This window comes from Phascolarctos cinereus, unplaced genomic scaffold, assembly GCF_003287225.1.
Source record: "Phascolarctos cinereus isolate Bilbo 61053 unplaced genomic scaffold, phaCin_HiC Scaffold_1;HRSCAF=81, whole genome shotgun sequence".
In the NCBI taxonomy this organism is placed as follows: domain Eukaryota; kingdom Metazoa; phylum Chordata; class Mammalia; order Diprotodontia; family Phascolarctidae; genus Phascolarctos; species Phascolarctos cinereus.
In genome coordinates, this window is record NW_027555514.1 from 140,373,472 (window position 1) to 140,401,181 (window position 27,710).

Here is a 27,710-nt window from a genome sequence, read left to right on the forward strand (position 1 = left end):
TTTTCAGTGTTCATTGGTCTAATAAGGACACATTAAGTTGATATAAGATATCATATTATATCTGATTATTAAGACATAAAAGAGATTAGGGCGTTCTCCTAAGTAAAATGGGGTCATACTAGCACCTACCTCTCAGGGTTATTGTGAGGAGCAAATGAGATAATATTTGTAAAGCACCTAGCACAGTGCCTGGCACACAGTAAGTTCTATATAAATGTTAGCTATTATTATTATTATTCATTCAGATTTTGACACTTTCTTGTGTTATATGTATCTTGCATTATTGCTTGTTTCACTTTGCTCTTATTATTTTAACATTTTCTAATTATGAATGTTATGTGGCTCCATCAATCCACAAAAGCAGGGATTGTCTTTCCTAATTTTTTGTGTCTCCCATGGTGCTAAACATTTATTAATCACTTAATGAACATAAACATTTGTTGGATGGATTAGTTAATGAACTTCTCATCTCTGGCATTCAGTGCTTGAGCTGGAAAGAGGAGGAAGATTGATGAGTTAGACACCATCCTGTATTTATTGTTTAAAGGTCAGACTCCCTTGGCTTAACATTTATCTCTCTCCTTTACTCTTTTATGGCCTCCTCAACTCTTTCCTTGTCACTGAATTAGAGACTTGGTTGTATTGGTTTAGAGCTGCTATTGAGAGTAGAAAAGGATATTGGTTAAGACAGGAGCAGAGTAGTAGGGGTTTGTGCTCAAACCAAGTTTCTGTTTGTTTTTTACCCCTCGGGAACTTGTGTTTCTCCTACATGGAGAGTTTTTCTCATTATCTTGTGAATGAGTGAACTTTCCTAGAAGTGCATTGCAACCATGCAGTTTCTCATCAGTTTGCTAAATAGGGTCTTCAGAGAGTAGAGATCTGCCTACATGTGTCTGTCTATACAGGGGCAGATTATGGTGTATACAAAGAATACCGGTTACTATTTCCTGCCCTTTACTGAATGGAAATTTGTAATACTAGGGGCTAGTCTTAGCTCTGCTGTCAGCTAACTCTGTGATTCGGGGCCTCAGTTTCTTCATTAATCCAACTTTCTCAATTTACAAGATAATCATCAAGGTTGTTTCTAGTTGTGACATCCTTTCATTCTTTGGTTCAGATATTGCATGCTTTCAAATAAAAGGCCTTTTTGTTTTAGCCTGTGACTTTTGGCAACTGGTGTGTAGAGTATATTGTAAATTCAAATCTCCTGACCTGAATTGACTATCTCACCATTCCTAATCCCACCAGTCTTTGCCTGCTATGAGGACTGGCTAATAATATTGGGAGTTTTAGGCATCAAGAAGAAATATATGATGGAAACACCAGGTCTGTCAAATAGGAGTACAGCCTAGGCTTTTCTTTTGAAATTTCATTTATGGCACCATAAGGGAGATGGGAAAGAGAAAAGGGTAATAAGGAGATAGAGAAGAAGAAAGCAAAGAGAGAAAAGAGAAAGGGAGAGAAGAGAGAAAGGAGGGGGATACAGAGAGAGGCAGAAAGATGAGAAAAGAGAGAGAGAAAGGATGGATATATTTCATAACCAGAATGGCACTTTCTCAGGAATTAAACTTATTAAAGCCAAATGAATCACAATGGTTGCAACAGCATAAGTATTAAGCAATTTTATTTTGTTACCAGATTAATTTTCTATGATAATAGCTTTAAGGAGAAACATTTATGTTAAAGAATTAAAGTACTTGTAGAACTTCATTCTTAAGTAAAGTGTAAGTCAAAACTAGATATAGATATTTTCTTTAGTTTCTCATACTTTTGTTGCATTTTCTTCTGTTGACCTTTATTGGGAAAATGAGCTTTTGTTTTTGTTTTTTGGTTATGAGTGAAGAAAGAAAAAACACAGACTCATACTAGCAAAACATTTGTGATCCCTTACATAATGCCAAACTGTGATTAAGATGTGATGGTTAGAAATGTGGATACTCTGTGTTCTTTTGTTTTTTTAAACCTATCTCTTCATTAACAGCAGGACCTCTTCAAACAGTGAATGAGACCAGAACTTAACATCTGATATGTTTTAAAAATTGAGGCTTAGCCAAGGGTGTTTATAGCAACATCTTAGATTAGATTAAGGCTTTTTTTTTTAAGAGTGAAATGTGTTTTCTATGTCTTTAAACAAATCCCTTTTCATGAATCTCTCTCTTGTGGAAATGCTGGTGTGTTACTAGATAGAATCTCTCAAAAACCCAGTTACTACTTCCAATGGAAGGTTGGTTACAAATGGTACTAGTTTCTCCAAGAGGAGAGGAAAAAATCCAGCTTGCAATCTAGTTTTAAATGTTTGAACCTTTCAGTGCCCCCAAGGACATGCTTTTCTCCTGGCCCTTTCTCCATCACTACTTATTTCCAGATTCTATCGGCATGTGTCATTAGCAAAATTGGGTTCACTGCCAGAGTTTTCTGACCTTTTTTGCTCCAGGTCGACTTTTGTTGGAAAGCATGAAAACCCCATTACCCCAAGTCAGATTCAATCAGAGAATTGTTCATTTATTACTCAGAATTCTTTCCCTCTTTTATCTTTGCTTTAAACTTTCTGCTATAAATTCATCAGAAGGGTGACATTGTAAAGGAACACTGCCAACTTGTTTAGGTCAAAAATTATAGACCTTCTTTTAGGAACTTTGACTTAGGGGCAGATCTATGGTACCCATGTAGGCCTCTTTCTTTTACTTCTCTCAATCATTCATTCTTTCCATTTGGGAGAAAGGTCAATCCATTATGTAGAAACTGAAAATAAGGCTAAAAAAATCTGAAATCGTAGGAGATTAAAGCCGAAAGGGAATTTTGAGATCATGTGGTTCAACTTCTTCATGCTGCAGATGTAGAAACAGATAATATTGAAGCTCACACAGTTAGTTAATAAAGGAGCAGGAACTAGAATACAGGTCTACTGAATGCCTCAGCAGAGAGATCTTTTGTTCCATAGTGGCTCTCTTCTTGATTAATAAAACAATTAATGCATAAACCAGAGAAAGAGAAAAATAACCCACCAGTCTGTGGATCCAGGGAGTGCTTTGGCTTCTGCACGTTTAAGCTGAATCATGTGTACGCAATCACTTGATCACCTAGGGTGGTTTGTGATTTTGAAAGTCCAGTCTGGTTGAATTGCAGTGGGGTGGCAAGGGAATGGCAGCAACCCAGTAAGGCAGCTCACAGGGCTACCAGCAGATGCTGAGATCATTGTATATAAAATCAGTCAGCAAGAATTTATTAAGCACCTACTATATGTCTGGCACCATGCTAGGTGCTAGGCATACAAATAAAAAAGTCAGTCTCTGCCCCCAGGGAGCTTATATTCTGTTGGAGGAGGCAATTAGACATATTTAAAGATTATTAAGTCTGGGACATAAAAATAAAACAAAAGCAGGGGTGGTGGGTGGGTGGCTAACAGCGTGGGGAATCAAGAAGGGCCTCTGAAATGAGGTGGCGCTTGAGCCCCATGTTAAAGTGAAGAAGGGAGGCAGAGCTGGAGAGGAAAGTCAGTCTGGACACGGGACAGTCTGTGCCTAGGTACAGACAGGAGATGGAAAGGCTTATGTAAGGAATGGCAGGTGAACAGGTTCAGCTGAAACATAAAGTAGGAAGAGTAATGTGTAATCAGCTGACTAGAGCTAGGTTTAAGGGCTTTAAATGCCCCAAACAGGAGTTTAGATTGGATTCTAGAGGCATTTGGGAGCCATTGAAGCTTCCTGACCAGAGGAGTGACCTGGTCAGAATGATACTTTAGGAATATCACTTTGGCAACTATGTGAAAAAAACAGGTTTGAGATGGGGAAAACACATGAATGAAGCAAGCAGACTGGTTAAGAGGCAGGCAGAGTCGAGAGATGCTGTAGGCCTGAACTAGGTTGGTTGTGGTGTGAGTGGAGAGAAGGGGATGGATCTGAAGAAATGCTGTGGAGGTGGCATAGACAAGACTTGGTGACTGATTCAATATCAAGGATGAAGGATAGTAAAGAGCGGAAGGCAACTCAGATTTGGCACCTGGATGACTAGAAGAATGATGGTGCTGTCAACAGAAATAGGAGGGGGGACGTATGGCTTTCAGGGGGAAAGATAAGTTCTGTTTGGACATGTTGAGTTTAAACTGTCTATGGGACATCCAAGTGGAAGTGACCCATAGAAAGTTGGATATCTGTGCTGGATGTATAGATTTGGGACCCATATACCTAGAGGTGATTGGTATATCTGTGAGAGTTAATGAGATCACTAGGAGAGACAATAATAGAAATAAAAGAGGGCCCAGAGTACACCCACCCAAGATAGAGACATTGGGGTACACCCACATTTAGTGGGTCAAAGGAAAGTGATAATTCAGTAAGCAAAATCACAGAAACCCAAGTTGGAAAGTGTTTCTAGAAGGTGGATATGGCCAACATTATCAAAGACTGAGAGAGATCAAGAAGCATGATGCTTAAAATGAAAGGTCTTTGGATTTGTCAATAGAGAGATCATTGGTAATCTTAGAGAAAGCAACGTCACTTAAGTTTGGGGGATAGAAGCCAGACTGGAAGAGCTTCAGGAGTGAAATAGGGTGGTAAAAAAAATGGAGGCAAGGGATGGAAGTAGCATTTGACTAGAAGTTTGACTTTGAAAGGGAGGTAAGATGCAGGATGATAGCTTGAGCATATGGTAGGGTCAAGTGAAGGGAGCTATGAGTATGTCTAACGGCATCAGAGAAGGTGTCAGTGCTTAAGGAGAAGTTGAAAATGAGGGATAAAGAAGAGATGATCTAGGGCAGCTAGGTGGCGCAGCGGATAGAGAACCGGCCCTGGAGTCAGGAGGACCTGAGTTCAAATCCAGCTTCTGACACTTGACACTTACTAGCTGTGTGACCCTGGGCAAGTCACTTAACCCCATTGCCTAGCAAGAAGAAGAAGAAGAAGAAGAAGAAGAGAAGAAGAAGAAGAAGAAGAAGAGATGATCTCTGGGAAGTTTCTAGGGAAGACAGGAGGGAATGGGGTCAGTGGTTTACATAGAGGGTATGAAAATAGGATAGGACGGGGAATTATGTCAAGATCATTTGAAATGTAGAATCACAGACGAAAGGGAGATCCTGATGGGTGGCTTCAAATTTTTCTGTTAAGTATAACATGAGGTGGTGGTGTAGATGGCTTGAAAAAAAGACTTGAAACAACCACTTGGAAGAATGATAGTCAGGGAAGAATAAAAGAACTTTCATGTAGCAGCGAGGGTCCTTTTGAGGTTAGATAACAGAAATTTGCAGGGGACCCAGCCAGCTTGGTCGCATGTTTTCCTCTAGGAGTGTTCAGCACCAGATCAGAAATGAAGGCAAACCTGCAGAACCACACTGTCTCCCTTGCACATTCCCTTCATAAGATTTGAGCTCTTTCAAGGCAGGGACTGTCTTTTACAAACGGTGCCTGGCATGCAGTAGGTAATTAACAAATGCTTATTGACTGACCTTCAAGAATGACTTTCATGTTCATTTTAGCCAATTTGGGTGTTGAAGTGGGGAATCCATACCCACTGTGATCAGCTTTGATTGTATTCACCCTTGTGTTGGTCCTGGCTACCTTAACAATAATAAGGGGAACCTGGTATTTTCTATGGATAGAAATCCTCTAGATTAGGATGAGTTTGTGACTTTTGGTATAGTTATTCATACTTCCAAGAGCTCTTTAAAACAAATGGTCAAAACCTGCATTTCTAGGTGGCTCAGGAGTTAGGAAGATCTGAGTTCAAATTTGGCTTTAGACATGTAGTAGTGTGGGGCAAATCACCTAATCTCTTTCAGGCCCACTATCCTCATTTTTAAACTGAGGATAATAATAACACCAACCTCGGAGAGTTGTGAGGATCACTGAGATAATACATGTAAAGTGCCTTTGCAAATCTTAAAAAGTGGTATATAAATGGTAGCTATTATTGTTGTTGTTATCATTATTTCTAATTACTTCAAAAATTGGAATCCAGCTGGAAGTTTTTATGTTATTATCTTTTCCTGTATCATAGGGATGCCTCATCAAAGCCCGGGGTTTTGATTCAAGTATCAGGAGATTGCCAGTCATGACTTTCCCAATGGTGGAACAATACATAGACTAACTAACTAAATACATACATAAATACGTAGAGAGCTAACTAAAGCAGAATTTTGGTTTTGGGGTTTTTTCCCAAGATACACTTGAAGATGAACAGAAGTGAATATTTATATTTTCTGACTTACTTTAATGACTAGGCAGTCAGTCTTTTTCTAGAGAGAGAGAATGAAGAGAAGAATACTTTTTTCCTCTAAGTCTATCACAGGAAACCGAAGTCTAATATTTGAAGCAAGTGAAACTCATTAGTGAATGGTGTCAGATGAAGTGAATGAGATGCAACTGTTGGCAGTGACCAGGCGTCAAGCACAAAATAGAATTGGAAGTTAATGGAACTTTTTCTTTTCTATTAGATTACAGTGAGATTTGCCTGAAGATGGTAGACATTGTTGTAAGGGGACTTAGTGAAGCTTGACACCAAATCTATAGGTCTGGCCACTTAGATCAGCTTATATTTTGTTTGCTTTAAGCATGCCTAAATGGACCAAATGTAGAAGTGGCCTGATGATATAAGAAATTTCTATTTGTATATTTCTTTTTCTGGGCCTGTGCATGTGACTTGATGTGTCAAAGGGGACCCAGAGAAGTCTTAAGATTCCACATTCCAGGAAGAAGACATATGTATATATATAACTTTGGCCTTGATGCCTTCTTAGCCCAGTACTCTTGATCTTCTTAATCCTCATCCCACTCCTAGTTCCAAGGCCCGTGAGGCACTGTGGACCTCTCCAATGATACTAGCGTAGGCTAGAGAATATTTAGAGTTTGTCTTCCACTCTGAGAACACTCCCAGACATCCTGTCCAGGTTCTAAATGGGCTATGAGTCAAGAAAATCCTCTTCCTTCATACCTTAGAATTCAAAAAGCCCTTTCTCTTCTATAAAGTATGAGAATGAGGATGTACATAACTAGATCATTTAGGAGCTTCTGTGCTATAATGCTACTACTGATAATAATAACTAGTATTTATATAGCACTTTGAGATTTCCAAAGTGCTTTACAAATATGTTCACATTTTATCCTCAAAACAACACAGAGGTAGGTGCTATTATTATTTCCATTTCACTGATGAGAAAACTGAGGCAGACAGAGATTAAGTGATTTGCCCAAGATTGCACAACTAATAAGTATCTGAGACAATATTTGAGTTCAGGTCTTCCTGATTCTAGGACCAGCATTCATTGTGCCACTGAAATGATTCAGCCACTCTTTGTGACATTCCACCCTGCCTTTTAATGTCTGAATTAATACAGTATGGTAAGGGCGGGAGAGTGAGAACTAAGTCAGTGGGTTTCATTAACGGCTACTGCAAACAAATCTTTTCCTTATGATTAGATGGAATACAAAAGGAGAAAGAATAGTCCTAACTGGTCATGAAGAAAATGCAGAAGACCAGAGTGATCATGGCTTACAAGTCTCCACTGGTAGTTGGAATGTGACAATAGGAGAAGGGGAAAAGATAAGACCCTTAAGGGAATGGAAAAAAATGTTAAAGATCACAGATTGTTTGCCTAAGGAATGATTCCTGTCATAGACAAATTAAATAACAGTTTGAGGCAAGAGGGTGAAACAGGCGAAAACATAGGAGCAACACTTGTTCTTGAATTGTTGAATTCTATGATTAATTATGAAATTAAGCTCAACAGAGCTTTTACTAACGGCTACCTGTGCCAAGGCATTCTCACATATAATCCCCTGTTCTTAAATCTCAACCCCTAGTCTTTATTTCACCTTAAGTATTTAACATTCAAAACTTAAAACTTCTGATGCCACAGAGTTAACTTTATGTTTATAGAAGAATTTAAATCAATAGTTGATTATTCTCTTTTGGGGGTGGGGAACAGAGCATAGTTATTCAAAATGCAAATACGTTAGACCTTCAACTTAAAATTGCTGAATGGTATTATTGTATAAATGGTTTAGGATTTTTGGACAGTCGTGCCAAGTCTGAACAAAACTCATCTTGTGCTACAGTAGAGAGAATTTTATCCACCCACTATTCAATGTGCTAAAGAAAGAGCTTAGCTTAAGGCCTTTTACTTTATTCTGCCTTCTTAGGAGTCAAGTGATTAGATTAAATAATCCCTCCATGTGGATGAAGAGGTAGTAGAAGGAAGGCAGAGTTTAAAGTGCACCATCTAAAAAGTCTCACCATATGAGTAAGCTGATCTCATTTCATCATCTTCCCTCTTCTCCTCAGCCTTAGGCTTCTTCCAGACTTCCCAATTTCTGTTGAAGGCACCATTACCCTTGTCATCACTCAGGTGTGCAACTTTGATGCCATCTTTGATTTCTTCCCCCTACATACCCAGTCAGTTGCTGAAACTTGTCCTTTCTGCCTCCACAATATTTCTCTCATCTATCCTCCTCTCTCTGTTTGTACAATCACCACCCTAACACAGGTCTTTATCAATTCCTACCCAGACTTTTGCTATGGTCTTCTATTTCTCTCCCTTTCTCAGTCTTCTCCCCTCTCCAATACGTCTTCCACACAACTGCCCAAGTGACTTTCCCAAACTGCGAATCTGACCATGTTACTCCCCTACTCAGTAAACTTCAGTGGATCCCTGTTGACCTTAGAATCAATTGTTATTTTATCTTTTTTAAATTCTTATTTGTGATTATATTTTATAATGGATGTTACTATTAGTACAGCAATACTTGTACAAATAAGTTAAATATACAAATATTAAGGGAACACACTCAATTTTTAAAAATTATTGATGTGGTACATAATCAAAAAAGTTTGGAGAACAGTGGTCTGTATAGTTTGTCCCTAGACATTAGTTGGTTTTTTTTTTAATGGCCAGGTTAGGAATGATTTTGGCCACAGTGACCTATAAAACAGCCAAAAATATACAACGTGTGCCTTAGTCCTATTAATATCTTCAGTGATGGTCAAATGGCAGAAAAGTGGGTACAGAGAGTACTAAGAATCACAGAGAACTTAGACTGTCTATAAGCTTCATATTACTTTTAATATATGATCTTTGTTCCAACAACTGATGTGATAATCACCCTAGAGAAACTTAATCATAGTCAAAATTAAATTATTATTATTATTATTATTATTATTATTATATATGTACTATGTGCAAGACTCTGTGCTAGAAGTGAGATACTGTTTTTGTTGTTGTTCAGTCATTTCATCTGTGTCCTACTCTTTGTGACCTCTTTGGGGGTTCTCTTGGCAAAGATAATGGAATGGTTTGCCATTTCCTTCTCTAGAGTGTCCACATTTTACGTATGAGGAACTGAGGCAAATGGGAGTTGAGTGATTTGCCCAGGGTCATGTAGCTAGCAAGTGTCTGAAGCCAGATTTAAACTCAAATCTTTGTGACTTCAGACCACTACCCTACCTAGCTGCCCCCAGAATCGAGATATACAAAAACAAAAAATAGAAGAGTCCTTGCTTTCCAAAAGCTTACATTCTATTGATATATCCCAATCATGAAATCAGAAGACACAATGAATTATGGCTAAATAGAAGATGGCTTGAAGATTTCCAGGTAAGTAAATAAAGGAGCTAGTGGAATTTGCCTCACTGAATGTCCAAAGGCAAGAAGAAACTACCTTTCAGTGCTTATGATGACAGTAAGCTAGTAGACCATCATGGAAATAATTGCAGTTTATGTTCCAATGTCTGAAGAAAAAAACAAATCAAGAAATTTTATGAGTCAGTCAATAAACATTTATTAAGTCCCTTCTTATGCCAGGCACTGTGCTAAGCGCTGGAGATAAAAATATAAAAAAGAAATAGTCCCTGCCTTCAAGGAGCTTACAATCTAATAAGGGAAGACAATACTCAAAAGGAACCTGAAAAGAGAGGTGGAGTGGGGAAGGTAACTGTGATTCAGGAGCATGATGGAGAAATCTGGAGCGCAGCTGGTGTGAAATGAAGAAATGGCTGGCCTGGGCACCCTGCTGACATGGAAGTTTTGGCAGAGCCAAACTGTGCCCTCCAGTCAGAAGGACGGAGAATACTAATAAGGTGTGAGTACCAAGGCTGAGGTGATCTTGCAGGATGATGAGGTTCTCAGGGGTATGATGGCGAAGTCAACAGTCACAATGAATTCAAAAGGATACTCTAAACTAAATCAACATATACTTTGGTACTCAATGACCTTGATGCAAAAATAAAAATGGAAGAGGGCTATTTAAACTATGTTGGAAAATATAGTTTTGAATTAAGTCAATGAAGCCCATAGCATATATACATTATTTAGAAACCTTGCTCCTGTTCATCATGAATACTTTATTCGGAAAGAAAATCCAACTGAACGTGGCAAGCACCTAATGATATAATTAAAAGTGTGATTGTCTTGACAAGAAACAGGTAAAGAGATAGCAGTTATTACATAAATCAGCTTTCAGTGTGCAGTCATACTGCATGTACTATTTAGAGCAAAAGTCAAAATAAGCCCCAAATTAATAGAAAATACAAAAGTGAAAAGAGGTGAGTGCTTTTGATTATAACAGCTGTTGAAATGAGGTGTCACTTATGGAAAATGGACACAATTAAAGATGTCAACTACGATTTTCATTACTTCTTAGGGAAACTTAACCACAGCCCAAAAGGCCCCCAAAATGAGGCAGAAAGTGCTTTTTAAAAATTCCTTGGCCTCACATACTTAATCACCTTGCCAGAAAGAGAAAGATGGCAGGTAAAACAATACTTACTTATAGTACAAGTTCATTCATAAAACATTAACAGAGGATGAGAGAAGCTGTTCTCATTAGTGGTGGGGATGCCACAATGGAATGCTGTCATCTCAGTACCCCATGTACTCTATAAAGAAGGGGCACATAAGATGATGGAGTCAGGAAGGACAACTGGAGATAACCAAATAAGTCATTATGACAAAGAAATCTGCTAAAGGGAACACAGCACAAGGATTCATTTTCAATTTAACTCAAAGAGGAAAAGGTTTGAAAAGAATGAGAAAACTCATATGGTAATTTAATCGGTAAGTGGTAGCAAAGAAGACAGCGGCAATCCGTGCATTCAAATGTTGTAGTGGATGGAGTGCTAGACTTTTAGTCAGGAAGACCCAAGTTCAAATCCTGCCTCACACACTTACTATCTCTGTGATCCTGGGCAAATCGTTTAACTGATTTCAGCCTCAATTTGCTCATCTACAAAATGGTGATAAGGGCATTTCCTTCACATATAGAACATATAAAAGCCTTTGCAAACCTTAAATATTAGCTATTGTTATTATTATAAAAATTTGTATGGTAATGGTGTGCATAGTCATGGAGGGTTTCTTTGGTGAAAACATGAAAAGCAAACAGTTTTTTATAGTTAAATTTATTTCTGTGTCAAACAGCTCTTTTTTTGGAACAGAACTGACCAAGAGGTATAAAGAATATGAAATCCTGTTGTCTTTTTTTTTTCTAAACTATTGGTCTTATTAAACAAAATGTAACCCTGAACATTGTCTTCAGACAAGATGTCTTCTCTTCATTGCTGTTCAGTTGTGACCCCATTTGGGATTTTCTTGGCAGTGATACTGGAGTGGTTTGCCATTTCTTTCAGCTCATTTTAAGATGAGGAAACTGAAGCAAACAGGGTTAGGTTACTTGCCCAGGGTCACACACCTAGTAAGTGTCTGAGGCCAGATTTGAACTCAGGTCTTTTCTTACTCCAGGCCCAGGGTGCTATCCACTGTACAGGCCAGAGAAAAGAAGGGTTCCCCTTGGTGGATGGCAAAGTTCTCTAAATGTCTCAGATGACATTATACCATTTGAATTGTGCTCTGGGAATTCAAAGCCTTTGCAGTAAGAAGTGTAGAAGAGATTAGATGGTTAAACCATCTATACTCCCAACAAAAAAAAAATTAGACTTGAAACAGAATGTAATTGATTTCAAATCTGACAATGTGCAACAGTGGTTGAAATACTCAAAGCTATTTGATTTTGCCCTAGGTAATTTTGATATATCTACTGAAAAAATATCTGAAAAAAAAAGGCTCCAAAATATCTCAGAAATGGTCAAATGTCATATATGTCACCACACTTTTTATTAGTAAATGACTAACTGAATATGAACCAAGCAGGAATAGTAGATGACGTACTTTAAACAGGAGTTACCATTGGCTCTAAAACACAAACGCATTTTTATTGCTGTCAGTGAGCATTCTTCATGCCCAGTTGTGTATAACTTGATAAGATTACAGAACTGGAGGATTCAGGAAAGGTCCAACTAGTTATTGAACTAATTTTCTTTTTTCCTAAAGTTTCCCATGCCTTCCAGAAGGTAGGGGAAAGACATGAACAAGGCAAGACAGTAATTAATGTAGTTTAAGAGAAAAAATACACTTACGTTGACAAAAAAAAAAAAAGAAAGAAATTTAAACTTTTGGGATTTTTTTTGTTACTCTGTAGATCTCCAAAATGGCAAACATGGCTTGACTTGGGTGTGAGGGCTGGCGAAAGGTGGCAAACATATTTTATAATATATTGATTGTTGATTAAACATTACTGGGTAAGCTGTTTGACTTTTTTTGGCATTCCCCACCACCACCACTGCTCTCTGGCCTTGATTTCTTTATGTATTTCTTTTTTAAAAAGGTATAATAACCTCTGCTGATCCATGTCGCAGGGGTAACTTTTTTTTTTGGTGATTATGTTTGAATACCTGGAAATAACTAATCAGAAAATTGAAACCTTTTGAAAAATTTAAGAATATTATATGACATTTATTTTATTAATGAAATTAATTTTTGTATATTATATCTGAATAATTATGTTTATTTTTGTCAGGCCAAGATTATGTATAGGAATACATAGACCTGAGATAGACTGGATACAACCTCAAATACCCTGATTGAATTTCCAGATTCTTAGGCCAATATTTCCATGTCCTTTAAATATAATGACAACAGACTGAGTCCCTATGGTTTATTCATTTTGATACTTCTACACAGCCATCTTCCCTACTTGGAAATAGATATTCTGGCTTTGTGTTCTTACATCATTACATAAATGTCTCCCAACTCTCCTCTCCAGTGTCTTGCATTAACTCATTTGGTGAAACTAATTAGCTGACTACTGATCACCCTAGATGTGTCATGTGTAGAGCAAAACCTACATCAACTCAAGACACCTGATAACATACTGCTGACAAACATTTGTTACTATAACATAATGGATTGTAAGTTCCATAAGGACAGATAACCATATCTTACCTAAACTTTGTATCTCTCTCAGTACTTAGGACAGTGCTCTGCACACAATATGTTCTAATTAAACGTTTGTTGAATTAAATTTGTTGAATAACATAAAAACATAATCCTCTAACAAAAACAAAAGGAGACATGAGAGGCAGCATTGTAAGAACACTAGATTTAACAGTCAGATGACTTAGGTTCAAAATCTTAGCTCCATCATGTGTTACCTGTGTGACCCTGGAGAAAAATCACTTAAACCAGGCGTGGGGAACACTCGGCCTTGAAACTTCACATGAAGTTTGGATTCAGTCAAAGGGCCGCACTTGAGGGCCTAGAGGGCCACATGTGACCTTCAGACCACAGGTTCTCCACCTCTGATAAACTCTGAACCTCAATGTCATCATCTAAAAATGTGGGAGTCGGACAAAGATCTTATAATGGAGGACTAGTCTCTTCCCTTCCATCACCATTGGGCCAAGGTTATATCTTATTGAGCTTCCTTCCTACATGGCTGTAATCACTAGCATCTTTGTAATCAGTTTTAAAGATGAAAAGCAGAAAGACAGCATCTGCCCTGACTCCTTTGTAAAACTGGTCAGCATCTGGCATCATGATGTCAGTTTCTTCATCTATAAAATGAAGCCTATGATCTGACTTCCCTTTCGGGTGTAAATCTTTGGTCTGGAGAGACAGTCTTCCGACATTTATTAGCTGTGTGATGAAGGGCAAGCCCAGTATCTGTCTCAGTTTCCTCAGCTGTAAAATGGGAGTCATAATAAAACCCACATCCCAGGGCTGTGGTGAGGATCAAATGAAAAGCATTTACCACAGTGGTTGGCACATAACAGATGATTAAAAAACTTCCCTATTTCCTTTCTTCTTTTCTTCTTTCCTCCCTCCACTCTTTTCTTTTTTTTCTTCCTTCCCAGAAACACTTAGAGAAGGATTCAACACAGTTCCTCCTTATCTACTCATTATCACTGTACCCATTGTTTCCTCTTTTCTTTATAATAGTTACTCTTATAGCATCAATTTAATGCTAATAAGCAAACCCAAAACCTCTTAGTACACAAGGAACAACAAAAAAGAGAATTGTATATGGAACTCATCCCCATTAGTTTCCACCTAAACGCCTGTCCATCACATCTAAGTGGCCCTTTCTCAGGCAACCCATGGGCTATGCTCATATTATAACCACATTTTCCTTTTTTCAAAGTGAACAGATTTAATAATCCTTTCCCAAATAACCCCACTCTCTTAAAGCAAGCACCCTGCTGTGTATTAACTTACATTTATCCTGCCTTTACCCCTTTTGTGAACTCCAGAAACAGAAGAACATCACTTATGTCAATTATTCTACTTATGGCAGCCCATTTACAGCATTTAGAACCATTGCAGCAATATTTTCTGTATAATTTTAGCGTCTGTGGGGTATTTGAGCGCCAGCTATAAATTGAGTGTTCCACTTTAACTGCCTGAATATGGGATTTTCATTGAAAAGATCTTTGGTGTTCATTCCTCTTACAAAGACTACTTGCCCTCCCAAGTGACCTGATTGGAAAGGCATTTCTAGAAATGGGATAAACAAAGAAACACTTCTGTGTCTGTAATAGCTTTAGCAGCACCCTTGTCCCTCATGATATTAAAGTATGATACTTTTTAGGAGAGTCATTGGGTCACCTCTCAAACTAAGCCCAAAATCAGCTGTTAACATTAGTTGAACTGTGACCCAACCATCTGCAAAATATGACTCTTGCTTTTCAAGTGTGAAGTCCCAGGGAATTCAGCTGCCTCAAGAGGCTCTTAGTTCTGGCTTTCCTTTGGAATACTTGCCTAGACATATCTTCCTCAGCAGATGCTGCAATAGATCCTTGATGCTGGCAAGTGAGAGCGAACATGTTTCTCAACGGCATTTCATGGGAGGGAACCATTCTTGGCAAGTAATCCTTGTCTTTAAGTCCCATAACGTTGAACTGGTATTCTCCCACCAGAGATAGAATTACAGCTTCTAGAGAAGTTGACGGCATGGAAATGTGAAGCGATGTAGCAAAAAGAGTTCTTCTATGGGAAAATTCAAAAATAAAATCAACACACAGACAAACCCCATAGGCTAATATACAGTAAAAGGTTGGGGACAGGGACTAGATCTGTGATTTCATTGGTGTAAGGAATGGTTCCTATACCATTCCCAGATAAGGGAACTCCCTTTACCAACAAAGCATGTCCATGCCATCTCTGCCGCTTAGAATAAGAGAGATGCCTTAAGGCCCTGAAAAGTGTCTGAGTAAGTCACATGGCCAGCATGTATCAGAAGCCCAGGCTTCCTCTCTCAACATCTGTCTATTGATATCTACTCATTTGAATTCATAGGATCATAGATTTACATCTCTTGTACCCAAAGGTGTTAATTGACTTGCCTAAGGTTCACACAGTTCTTAAATGTCTGAAGTGAGATTCAAATTCAGCCCTTTCTGACTGCAGGTCCAGGGCTCCATCCACTGTGCTACTCTGCTTCCAGAGGTTACCAAATATATTTGGCCTACCACCTCCTTTCAAAAAAAAAAATTACTTAGCACCCACCCCGTAAATCTACTTTCTTTAACCCTTTAATTTTTTTTTTAATTTGCATCATTTCAAAAAAATACTGCCCCCCAGGATTGGTCTAGCATCCCCCAGGGGGCTGTATTGCCTATTTTGGGAACTTATATAACGACAGATCGTGTAAATTGGAATTTGTGACATTGATCAGGGAGTAAGCTTCCCAGAAGCTTAACTTTGCATTATCTGGGGAAAGAAAGAAAAAGAGGCTGTTTGCTGTGTAAATTAATAGTGTAAACAATTTATAGATGGAATAAATTATTTAAATTACTTGATCAAATTTCATAACCACTTTAGAAATCTTGATTCTATCGCTACTTAGATATATGTTATAAAAACCCTTTAACTTCATCTGTAAAATTGGAGTTTGAACTCAGTAATCAATAAAATTCCTTCCAACTCTAACATTCTGTGAGATGTCCATCTATTTTACATATTTGCCATTTAAATTATAATTATAAATTCTGATACGTTCATAAAGCTGATACCCTAAACATTTATATGAAACCAGACTTTGTTAACCTAGTTTTGGTTTCTGCATATGTCTGAAAGTAATAAAACTTATTACTGTGTCAGCTAGATGGATAGAGTGCTGGGCCTGGAGTCAGAAGACCTGAGTTTATGTCTAGCCTCAGAAATTTACTAGCTATGTGACCCTGGGCAAGTCATTTAACCTCTATTTACTTTAATCCACTGGAGAAGGAAATGGCAAACCATGCCAGTATCCTTGCCAAGGAAACCCAATGGACAGTACTGATGTGCTATGATCCATGGGGTCACAAAGAGTCAGACATAAATGAACAACTTAAAAGCAACAACAGATAAAACCATATTTCTTTAATATCATGCTCTAGAGATTTTTCACTAGTCAATAATTCTGTTCCTTGAAGCTGAGTTCAAATTCAGGCTCTGACACTTACTAGCTGTGTGATTATGGACAAATCATTTAACATCTCTCAGCTTTCATTTCCGCATCTGTAAAATGGAAGAATAGAGGAGTTGATAATAATAGCACAGCATAAAATGAGATAATATTTATAAATCACTTTCTAGACCTTAAAGTGTCACATAAATGCTAGCTACCATTATTGTTACTGTCATCAGTGAGGCTTTATTGTAGGTAGAAATGAGGAAAGCAACAGGACACTGGGGATAATGTTGTAATTGGTGTTAGATCCCATCACATTAGATGTTTGTAAAGTGCTTATCACAGTGCCAGCATGTAGTAGGCATCTAATAAATACTTGTTCTCATCTCTGTCTCACTAATTATATAATCTTGGACAAAGTACTTACCCTTCCTTTCTGAACCTCACTTTTCTCATCTTTAAAATGAGGGTTATTGTGTAAAGCTCAAAGGAGATAATGACCATGGTCCATAAAGATCTAGAGCTAAAAGAGATCTTTGAGTCTAGTCCATGTACAGATAAGGAAATTGAGGCCCAGGGAGGTCAAGGGTCAAGTTCATGTCAGAGATAGGATTTGAACCCCAGTCCTTTGACTGGGCCAGTCACTTTGAGGCAGTACTCTCCACTGTACCATGCAGTCTGTTATTAATGTATGGAAAACAGTTTGCAAATTTAAAGTTCTATATAAATATGAGCTGTTGTTTCATCATCGTCATTCTTCTTATTATCAGAGATTATTTTATTCTTTATACAAAGTAAATAAAGAAATAGGCCTTGACCTCCCCATTCCTCCAGGTACCGGTATGTCATTTTCATTATTCAGGTGTTTTTAATCAAACGCCAAGACCTTTGCACATTTCATTGCCTTTTCAATTCTCATATTTTAAAAAATCCTATCTAAGTACTGTCACACTTGAGAGGATGATTTCTTTCAAACTGCCAGGGTGATGTATTGAGTCATTCTCTCAAAGATGGGTTTCCTTTGGCAAGGGGGCTCCAGCATCCTAGATTCCTGCTTAATCACCAAAAGACTATCTATACCATGACTGAATTCTGTCATCCTCCTCCCCCAGTGAAGTATGACTAGGGGTCTCCTCATCTTCTCAACTGATTAAAAGTATCTTCCACTCATTCGCTTGACTTGTCCAAAAGAAAAAGGCCGTGTTTGCTGTGGACTGTGTAATCAGGTTTGAAATCTGTTCTTTAATCCACATTGGGAATGTCCATTCCCCAACACACACACACACACACACACACACACACACACACACACACGTGTTGCTTTTTGTTTTGTAGAGGGAAATATGTGACCTGAGAAAGCTGACAGGGAAAATTAACCTTAAAGAACCAGAAAAGTGAGAGGAGAAGAGCTTTTTAGTTAAAATCTGTCAGCTTAAGAAAAGTGATTTTCAAACCTTGAGGTTAGCTGACGTTATCCACCAAGATAGAGGTCTCATCATGTGCTTTACTCTTGGCAGAAGACTGGACTTTCCCAGGTTGCACATGTGTTTGTATTCATAGGTGCTTGCTAGGAATACAGAAGGATAAGCAAGGAAACATGGTGGCCTTGTTTCCTATATAGTAAGGCAAAAAAGCCCCTTTTCACTAACGTTGAAACTGACCTTTGACACAGATACTGGTCTTGATAAGGCAAGCATGTTAAAATGAGAAGTACTGATAAAAATATTTTGGTCACCTAAAACCTGGCTGCTTGGTATAGAGAGGGTGTTCTGTAGTTTAACGACTGATAATATCGTCTGCAGTATGTGTACACAGACCTTTGACTCACCCTGAATAATTTGATTCTTCAGAAGACAGCAACAATACTTGTCAAATGAGCAGATTAGATTAGATGGTCCCTAATGTCTCTTCTACCTCTTAAGTCTGTAGCTGTTCAGTGTCAAGGTTGGCTGCAAATTTAGACACAAATGGGGAAATGTAACCTTATCATGAACCAGTAAATCTAACACTTAAAAACCCTGTTACTTCATTTGTCTCCTTTTTTCCTATTAAATCAATCAGTAATTGCTTGTCTGGGGTCATAGGATAATAGGTATAGAGCTGGGGGTGGAACTTAGAGGTCACATAATCCAATCCCTGCATTTTACAGATAAGGAAACAGAACCAGAGAAGTCTTGACCAAGATCATGCTGTGATTATGAATCGGCAGGGCTGAAATGCATACTGTAGCCCTTCATCTCCTGCCCTATTTCTGTTATACCCTTTACAGCCGTACATATAGGATGGACACAAGGAGGGCTTTTTTAACCAAAATAAGGGTTAGGGCCTAAGAAAGGAGAGTCGGTGAACATTTTGTGGAATATGATTGAATTGCTCTGGGACCCTTTTGATCCAAATTCTCTGTGTGTGGTATCCTCTGCTACTGGCCAGGATTTTAATAGAGCCTTCTCAGTTTACTCATCTTCTCTGGAGGAAAAGGTGGGTTTAACCTGGCTGTCTGGCTCTCTAGAGTTTTCCTTCTACTTAGCTCTCCTAGAGCTGTTTGGGTATCTTTCTGTTAGGCTTAACATTTCCCAACAGCAAAGTATGCTGGGGGAAATCCATCTAGATTATCAGGTTGGCACTTCTAGTTGCCTTTTAATGCCCTAGGCAGCCCTTCAACCAGATATTCTATAGTCAGGTAAAGTAACATAGCTTTTCAGTGTTAATTTGTTAACATATATATAGAACTTCGTGTGTGCCAGGTACTGTGCAGCCCTTTATGATTTTTATCTCATTTGAACCTCACAACAATCCTGAGAGGCAGAGACTGTCATTCCCATTTTACAGGAGAGGAAATTGAGACAAAGAGAAGTTAAGTGACTTGCCCAGAGTCACATAGCTAGTAAGAAGAGTCTGAGGGCAGATTTGAACCCAGGTTTCCCTGATGCCAGGTTGGGTACTCTATACCCTGTGCCACCTAGCTGCCCTAACTGAAGTACTTTAATTTTGTTTTTTTACCTCAATCCTGTTGTTTAAAAAAAGCAAAACTCAAATCACTTTGCAAATATGAGTGTCCATCAATTTGAAGGCCACTTAAATTGGCAGTACAGGTGTTCACCTCTCAGTTGGTAATTAAAGGATGAGCAATATGGGTGAGAAGTTATATTGAGCATTGAAGAAGATATGGCTTCAGACTTCCCTGATTATGTTTTAGTTTGAGGGCATCAAGGGGAAGAGAGGTATGTCTCTTGACATGTCTGTCTAGGCAGGATTCATTTCCCCAAATCAGTTTGACCCATTTCTTCTTATGGCCCTACTCCTAGACCATCCCTCAAAAGAAAAGTAAAAGTAAAATCAGACCTCCTTACAGAGGAGGACTCAGAGGCTTCCTTGGTGGAAATTTACAAATGATTTGCCTAAGGAAAATTTATGAATAATCGACAGATTTGATGAGCAGAAAGCTTTCATCTGGGCAACAGCCATCTGGTTAAATAATCTTTAAAGGAAATGCTTGCTAGGCTGGGTCACCTGCCTTTTATTCTTAATGACCATCCTCTTAACTAAATGATTTCCCTTTAGACTTTTGTCTCTGCCTTCCCTTTTTCTTCTTAAAGAATGACTTGTGTGGGGGAATAGAAGGATCATTTTCCTGAGGTTGGTTTGTTCTTTTGAATAAGAGAGATCAATTGGAAAATAATAAAAGAGATGTATTGAAAAAAATCAGAAGCAAAAAAGGAAGGGGAGGGGGGCATTTTCCTCTTTTGCAAAAGGCTATCAGAGCTATCTGAAGACATTTTACTAACCAGTGGACTGCTTAGGAGAATTTGAAAGAAACTTGACTCCACCAGAAATCAGAGTAGTGCTCTCAGGATAGACTCTTTTTGTTGTTCAGTCTTTTTTCAACTGTGTCCAACTCTTCTTGACCCCATTTGGGGTTTACTTGGCAAAGATACTGGGAGTGGGTTGCCATTTCCTTCTCCAGTTCATTAAGTGTCTGGGGTAAGATTTGAACTGAGGAAGATGAATCTTCCTGACACGAGGCTTGGCACTCTATCCCTTCTGAGCCACCAGCTCATTTTACAAATGAGGAAACTGAGGCAAACAGGGTTAAATGACTTGCCCAGCATTATACAGCTAATAAATGTCTGAGGCCATATTTGAACTCAGGTCTTCCTGACTCCAGGCCCAGCGGTCAATCCACCGAGCTGCCCTATATAGCTCTTTATACCCACCCTAAGCCATTTCTTGACTTAGAAATACAAGTTGTTTTGTTTCTGTTTTAAGATTTTTGCAAAGCACTTTATGAATATCTCATTTTATCCTCATAACAACCCTAGAAAGTAAGTGCTATTAATATCCCCATTTTCCAGATCAGGATACTGAAGGGCAATATGCAAAATGAAGCCAAAAGGGAAGAGGAGGCAGGTGGGAAGATATTCAACACAGGCGTGATGAAGAAGGCCCAGAGTAGGGCAGCCAGATGAGAAATGAGGTGTTTGAGCTGAACTCCCCCTTAAATGGAGGTTTTGGAGCACCCTCCAATCACACAGGCAAAAGTAGTGGACCAAGGCTGATGGGATCCAGCTTTTCTCAATAGTGAACATGGTGGAGAAGTCCCAGTAACTGAAGTTCTGGTTACGAGGGGTAAGGATGGGAGAAATTCAGATACTTGCTGACTGGTTGGATCTAACTATCCTATGCATTTCTTGAGCAGAAGGCAAATGGTTTTACATAATGTTCTTTTAATATTGCAGTCAAGGAGAAAGGCAAGTCTTTGCAGTTTTTAATGTTCAAATAGTTTCCTTCATTCCAATACTAATATTATCCTCATATTCATAGTTCTGCAAGCATGCTACAGTAGAAGGAAGACCAGATTTGAAGTCAGAAGATTGGGCTTCAGATCTTGGCTCTCCCCTACTCCCAATGTGGCCTTGAGCAAGTAACTTAATCTCTTTGGGTCTCAGTTTCTTCATCTGTAAAATAAGTAGGTTGGACTCAGTGGCCTTCTTAGATCTTAGGTCCCTCGCAACTCTAAATCTTTATGATTCTCTGATCATAGAAGAATGCACTTAAAATGTTAAAAAAAAAACAAAACAAAGTACCCAAGTCCCCAGGGAAAGGATTTAACTTTCTCTCATGTCTCCTAATTAACTTCTAGTTTTTAAATTATTCCAGGAATCCTTTGTTGTTCATTATTCTTTATCTGGTCCTGCATCCAGCCGTTCCCTGTAAAGACTCTTCTTTCCTGTGGGGTTTCATGTGGTATGGAATTTCACTGTCGTACAGACCTAAATTTTGATACCTTTCTTTCCCTTTGTAGCTTGTGACTGTGACCCCAGAGGGATCGAGACAAGTCAGTGTGACCAATCCACAGGCCAGTGTGTTTGCATTGAGGGTGTGGAGGGGGCACGCTGCGACAAGTGCACCCGTGGGTATTCGGGCGTCTTCCCTGATTGCACTCCCTGCCACCAGTGCTTTGCATTGTGGGATGTCATCATCTCTGAGCTGACCAACAGGACCCACAAATTCCTGGAGAAAGCAAAGGCTTTGAAGATCAGTGGTGTGATTGGGCCTTACCGAGAGACAGTTGATTCTGTGGAAAGGAAAGTCAATGAAATAAAGAGTATACTTGCCCAAAGCCCAGCTGCAGAGCCCCTGAAGAACATTGGAAACCTCTTTGAGGAGGCAGAGTGAGTAGTTTATGAGTGGTGGGAACAGTTCATACCATTACTTCAATCTTAAAGACCAAAAATTTGCCAGGGTATTCCTTACCTTTTTTCTTTTTTTAAAGAATCACAGTTTTAATAGATGCCATTCTGTTAAATACATATTGTCTCCAAAGTACAGGAGTAAAAAGTTTTTAAAAATGGACTGACCTAGTAGAAGAGAACCAAATCATGTGGGAATGGGATAAAGTACATATTATCTCCATCATCCTGTCTGCTAACCCAAGATATTTTCAGATGAGATGACAACCTAAGATTTTTATTTAAATATTTAGATATTTATTTAAGCATCTACCATTTTTCCACCTGCTCAAAAGTCCACTGACCATTAAGTATAAAGGAAGAGGATGAGTGCTGTATCCTAGGGCCATTTCTATCTGTACTCCTAAACAACCATAAAGATTGAAATAATTCATCAATCAGTGAACAAGCATTTATTAAGTATTCATATGCCAGGTAATGGACAGTTCGTATTTATACAGAGCTTTTAAAATTTTTTTAATGTTTTTTGCGGATCTCATTTGAGCCTTACAATAACCTCATTTCCTTATCTATAAATTAAGTATATTGGACTCAGTGGCCTTCTTAGGTCCCTCCTATCTCTAAATCTTTATGATTCTCTGATCATAGAAGAATGCATTTATGAATTTTAAAAACCAAATACCCAAGTCCCTGGGGTAAGGATTCAACTTTATCTCATGTCTCTAAAAAGTTGTGCCAATTAACTTTTGGTGTTTAAATTATTACAGGCTGGATGCTATCATTATCTCCATTTTATATGTGAGGAAACTGAAGCTCACAGAGATTATGACTGCCCAAGATCACTTAGTTAAGGTAGTCTTCCCGACTTCAGGTGCTATACTCCATCCATCACACCAATCTGTCTCTTAGGTGATTAGCCTATGTGTACCGGCCAAGAAGTACAGAGATAGTTAAATGAAAATGACATCTTTTATTACTCATATGGCCACAGGCTTTACTCTGGATCCATAGGCAAAATACAGTTGATAGAACTGTGTAAAGCTGGAGCCTCATTATAAAATTCATCTCACCAAGAAAGTAAAACTGATTTATTAAAACCAAGTCTTTTTTATCCTGTTACAACTAAATCCCTAATTCTTCCCTGTAGTAATGTTAAGGCCCAAATATTTGTGTAACTGGTTTATTATCATTTCACTTCACATTCTTTCTTGGGTTCTTTGTGACCAGGCCATTTTCATGACCCAGTGAATGAGTGTCCCAAAGGAATAGTGCTATGTTAATTTGGTTACAACAAATACTGTACAAAAAAAATTCACGTGCAACACATGCTTTCTCCAGCCTCTGCCTGGGTATTTGTCTCTCTGATCATAGTGAATATATTCATAGGAACAAAGTGGAGAGAAAAGTTAAACTGAGTTATGTTGAGTATTGGCAGTGATGTTTTTCTTGCCATTAATTAAAAATTTTCACTTCTCCATAAACATCTCAACCACTGTCCCACGGAGATTTCTCCTAAAATCTTCTATAATTAACTATAAAAACACTTTAAAAAGCAAAGAAAACAAACAGAAAGTCCTTGAGCAAAGAGAAAATTGGGGGAAGATAAGGTAGATGTATGATACATCCTTCCCTTTCCATTTGGAGTTAAAGCATCTTATTTTCCTTGGCTAATTCACTACCAAGAGGTCAGTCTTCAGAACCATTCCATATCTGGATCATTATGACAAAATAATATCTCAGTAAAACCAAGTTGGATTTATGGGGAGTATATTATAATGGGATCTTACAATACCAGGGTCTCCAAGAAACTAGATGGGGATTTGTGCTTCCCGTCTGAGTCAGACAAAATTATCTCCAAGGCTCATTCCAACTCTGCTGTGCTTTGATTCTGTAACCTTTCATTCATCTTCATACAATGTCTATAAAGGAAAAAGGGAGTAAATTAAATATCTGTTTAATAAGAGAAGAAACTGAGGCACAAAGTGAACAAATGACATGTTAAAATATCATATGACATGCCAGAGACCCAGGAATAGAGCAGTGATCTCCCAGTTAATTGCCAGTTTAGAATTCTGTCCAAGGGGCCAATCAAGGGAATCATCAGATATTCTGTGTGTATTCTTAATGCATTTAACAGAGAAATTTACTTGAATGTGGCTCCTAAAGTGGGTTTTACCCTTTGGAACATAATAGTGAGAAGTTTTTCGAAAAGCAGCATTCCCATTGCCAGCCCATGAACTCAAAGATTCTTCAGTGATTTCTAATTTTCCTTTGGGAAAGAACAAAATCTGTTGTTCTTTGAGAGGATGCCAGGAGGTCTGTTACCAGACTACATTTTTCTAACAGCTATAATTCTACATGCTGTATTTGCCTAATTACTTATGGTCTGATCTTCTCAAGGAAAAAAAAAATTGCAGTGATGTGCTTCAATGCTAGACTGCCAAAGATGTATCTTTTGGGCACTAAGGCTAATTTTTCATTTAAAAATAATTAGTTCTCACAAAAACATGCTGCAAAGACTCATGAGGCCCCAAAAGGAATATATAAGCAGGCTTTTGGTAAAGGTAGCTTTCTGAATATATGTGCATACATACACACAGATAGATACATAGCTACCCTAGGCCTGGCCATTCCATTTCAAATTAAAATAACACATTGGGTTGTTGTTGTTTTGTTTTGTTTTTTTTTTAAGGAAGGATCTTGGTATTGTAATCTTTTCATCATCCTTTTTGCCATCCATATCTCAATATCTGAGAACACTACATTCTTTTCTATGTAAAGTCTCAGCATTCTTCTCTAAAAGGGCTATTTGTTTGGGGAGGAACAAAAGAAGTTATATGGGGCCCTGTTTGAAGGGAGGGAAAAAAAGGCCAGTCTTACTGGCACTTGCTGGTCTTCCTGGAGGTGGGATGTGTGGCTTCCTCCCCACATGCTCCATCTTGAAAGCACTGTTGGCAGAAAGGAGATCTCAGGGAGCTCTGAGAAGAATTTTTTTGGGGTGGGGGTAAGAGTCAACAATGGAGCCTATTATGTCCCTTGAGTTTGCAGCAATAAAAAAAAAATGCATTTGTAATTATGTGGGATGTGAAACAAATTATGTATGGTATTGGGTATTCCACACTCTGCCCTATGCTGTTGCTATGGTTTGAGAGTATGACAGTAGTATTTTGGAATTTGTCTTAAATAGTTAATCTTCCAGAAGGCAGCTGGGTGGATCTTTTTGTTTTGCTTTGTTTTTTCTTCAAAGAAATGGCATTTTTTTCTTGGAAGAAAATAAAACCATTGAAAGATTAAAACATAATCCTATATGATACCAAGGCAGGGTGGTATAGGGAGAGAGCCAGCCTCAGAATCTGGGATTGTTGGACAATATTTAGGGCTAGAAGGGAACGTGGACACCATGAAGTCCAACTCTCTCATTTTACAGATGAAGAAACTGAGGCACAGAGCGGTTAAGTGACTTACCTAAGGTCTTACCAATAGTAAGCATCAGATGTAGGATTTTAACTGAATTCTAACTCCCAAGTCTAGCACTCATCCAACTGTGCTATCTAGCTTCCTGACTTTTAAGTCCTGTTTCTGACCCACACTGGTTGTATGACTCAAAGCAAGTCCCTTAACCTATTAGTGTCCCCAGGCAATTCTCTAAAATGGTAAATATCACGGGGCAGCTTGGTGGCACAGTAGATAGAGTACTGGACCCGGACTCAGGAGGACCTGAGTTCAAATCCGACCTTAGACACAAAACACTCTCTAGCTGTGTGACCCTGGGCAAGTCACTTAACCCCATTGCCTAGCAATAAAACACACACACACACACACATACACACACACAAATAAAATTATAAATAGCAGAATAAGTTTGATCTTTGCATGTAAAGGAAGCTAGTCCTCACCAGAATTCCTTAGAGCAGAGGTGACAAAGACACCATCTACAACACTCACAAAAGAGGCCCAAACCAGATTAAGATGTAATTGGAAAATATTTAACAAAATAAATAAAGATACTATAAAATATAGATATAATTAATATGTGGTTTTCTAAGTCAGTATGTGGCCTGTAGAATACCTATGTATGGTTTAGTGGTCCTTGCTTCTATATGATTTTGACATCACTGCCTTAGATAAATGAAATTATAGACCTAGTCCAGAAACTAGAGAGAGAGAATATAAAACTGCTATTTACAGGAAGGAGACATTGTTTGCTGAGTTGGTTTTAATCCCTATCAAGTTGAAAGAGCGTCATCCCTAGGAAATACTAAAATGGTCATCAGAATTTTGGCAGGGCCATGATTACTCATCAGTGTGTATACCCTCTCTCCCAATGCAGACCACAGCCCCTGCTCATCCTGCATGACTCTTGGCCATGTTTTCTAAAAAAAAAAAAAAGCCTCCACTAAGAGAATCTACCACAAAAAAAATCAAATTACATCTATTTTGCTTGAGCAGACTTACCCTTCTGTCCACAGGAAGCTAACCAAAGATGTTACAGAAAAAATGTCGGAGGTTGAAGTGAAGTTATCTGACACGGCCTCACAAAGTAACAACACAGTTGGAGAGCTGGATTCCCTGCAGATGGATGCACAGAGCTTGGACAAAACAGTGAAAGAACTTGCTGAACAACTGGAGTTTATCAAAAACTCAGATATTCGGGGTAAGCATATGGTTTGTGGGGTATCAGGAAATTGTTATAAAGAATAATCCAGCTCAGAGAATTTGTTTAAATACCAAACTAATCTTTCTTTTCAGTGACTCACCTCCCCACCCCCCACCATAAAGAGCTTTCTGTTTTCTTAGCTCTTCTCATCAAGTTTATGGTTTAGATGAGGATGACAAATTCCATACGCCAAATGTGGGAACTGGGGCCCAGCAAGTCCAAATGATTTCTGAGGTCTCACAATGACTAAGTAGTGGCATAACTTCTGCAGTAAAACTTGCGTTTCCTGTTTTTCTGGTGAGTGGTTTTAGCTCACCCCTTAGCCCCCTCCCCCAGCTTCTCTTGGGTAGGTATCCTCTTGGATAGCTTTGGAATTAAGTTGATACTTCTACAAGTCACTTTAAATTTAAGATGTTGCTTAGTCAGGAATTTTTTTTTCCCCCAAATCCTTACCTTATTGACTTTTCAGGCCAGTTAAAGGAGCCAAAAACAGCAAAAGAAATCCCAGACTATGTTATATCACATTACCCATCACTGTTGAGTACACAATCAGCCTCTACAAATGTTAACTTTGGCCCTGTCTACCCTACGGCAGAACATCTGGATGAAAAGTGAAACGTTAAGTCAACCACCCGGATGTTTTATCTACAT

At 38.5% G+C, this 27,710-nt stretch overlaps 1 protein-coding gene and 1 long non-coding RNA gene across 2 annotated transcripts in view; one reads left to right on the top strand and one right to left on the bottom strand.

Moving 5' to 3' along the window:
• The window catches only part of LAMB1 (laminin subunit beta 1), a 94,706-nt gene that overhangs the window by 52,492 nt on the left and 14,504 nt on the right, over positions 1 to 27,710 (top strand). The window contains exons 25-26 of the mRNA XM_020984595.2: positions 22,015 to 22,384; positions 26,872 to 27,056. Coding sequence (XP_020840254.1) covers positions 22,015 to 22,384; positions 26,872 to 27,056 — 555 coding nt within the window. The remainder of the gene's footprint in view (positions 1 to 22,014; positions 22,385 to 26,871; positions 27,057 to 27,710) is intronic.
• Positions 9,743 to 26,947, bottom strand: LOC110207018 (uncharacterized). The gene is made up of 4 exons (XR_002324053.2): positions 26,858 to 26,947; positions 24,190 to 24,321; positions 16,765 to 16,819; positions 9,743 to 15,307 (listed from the first exon to the last, which is right to left on the bottom strand). It is a non-coding gene; the product is annotated as an uncharacterized LOC110207018 (long non-coding RNA).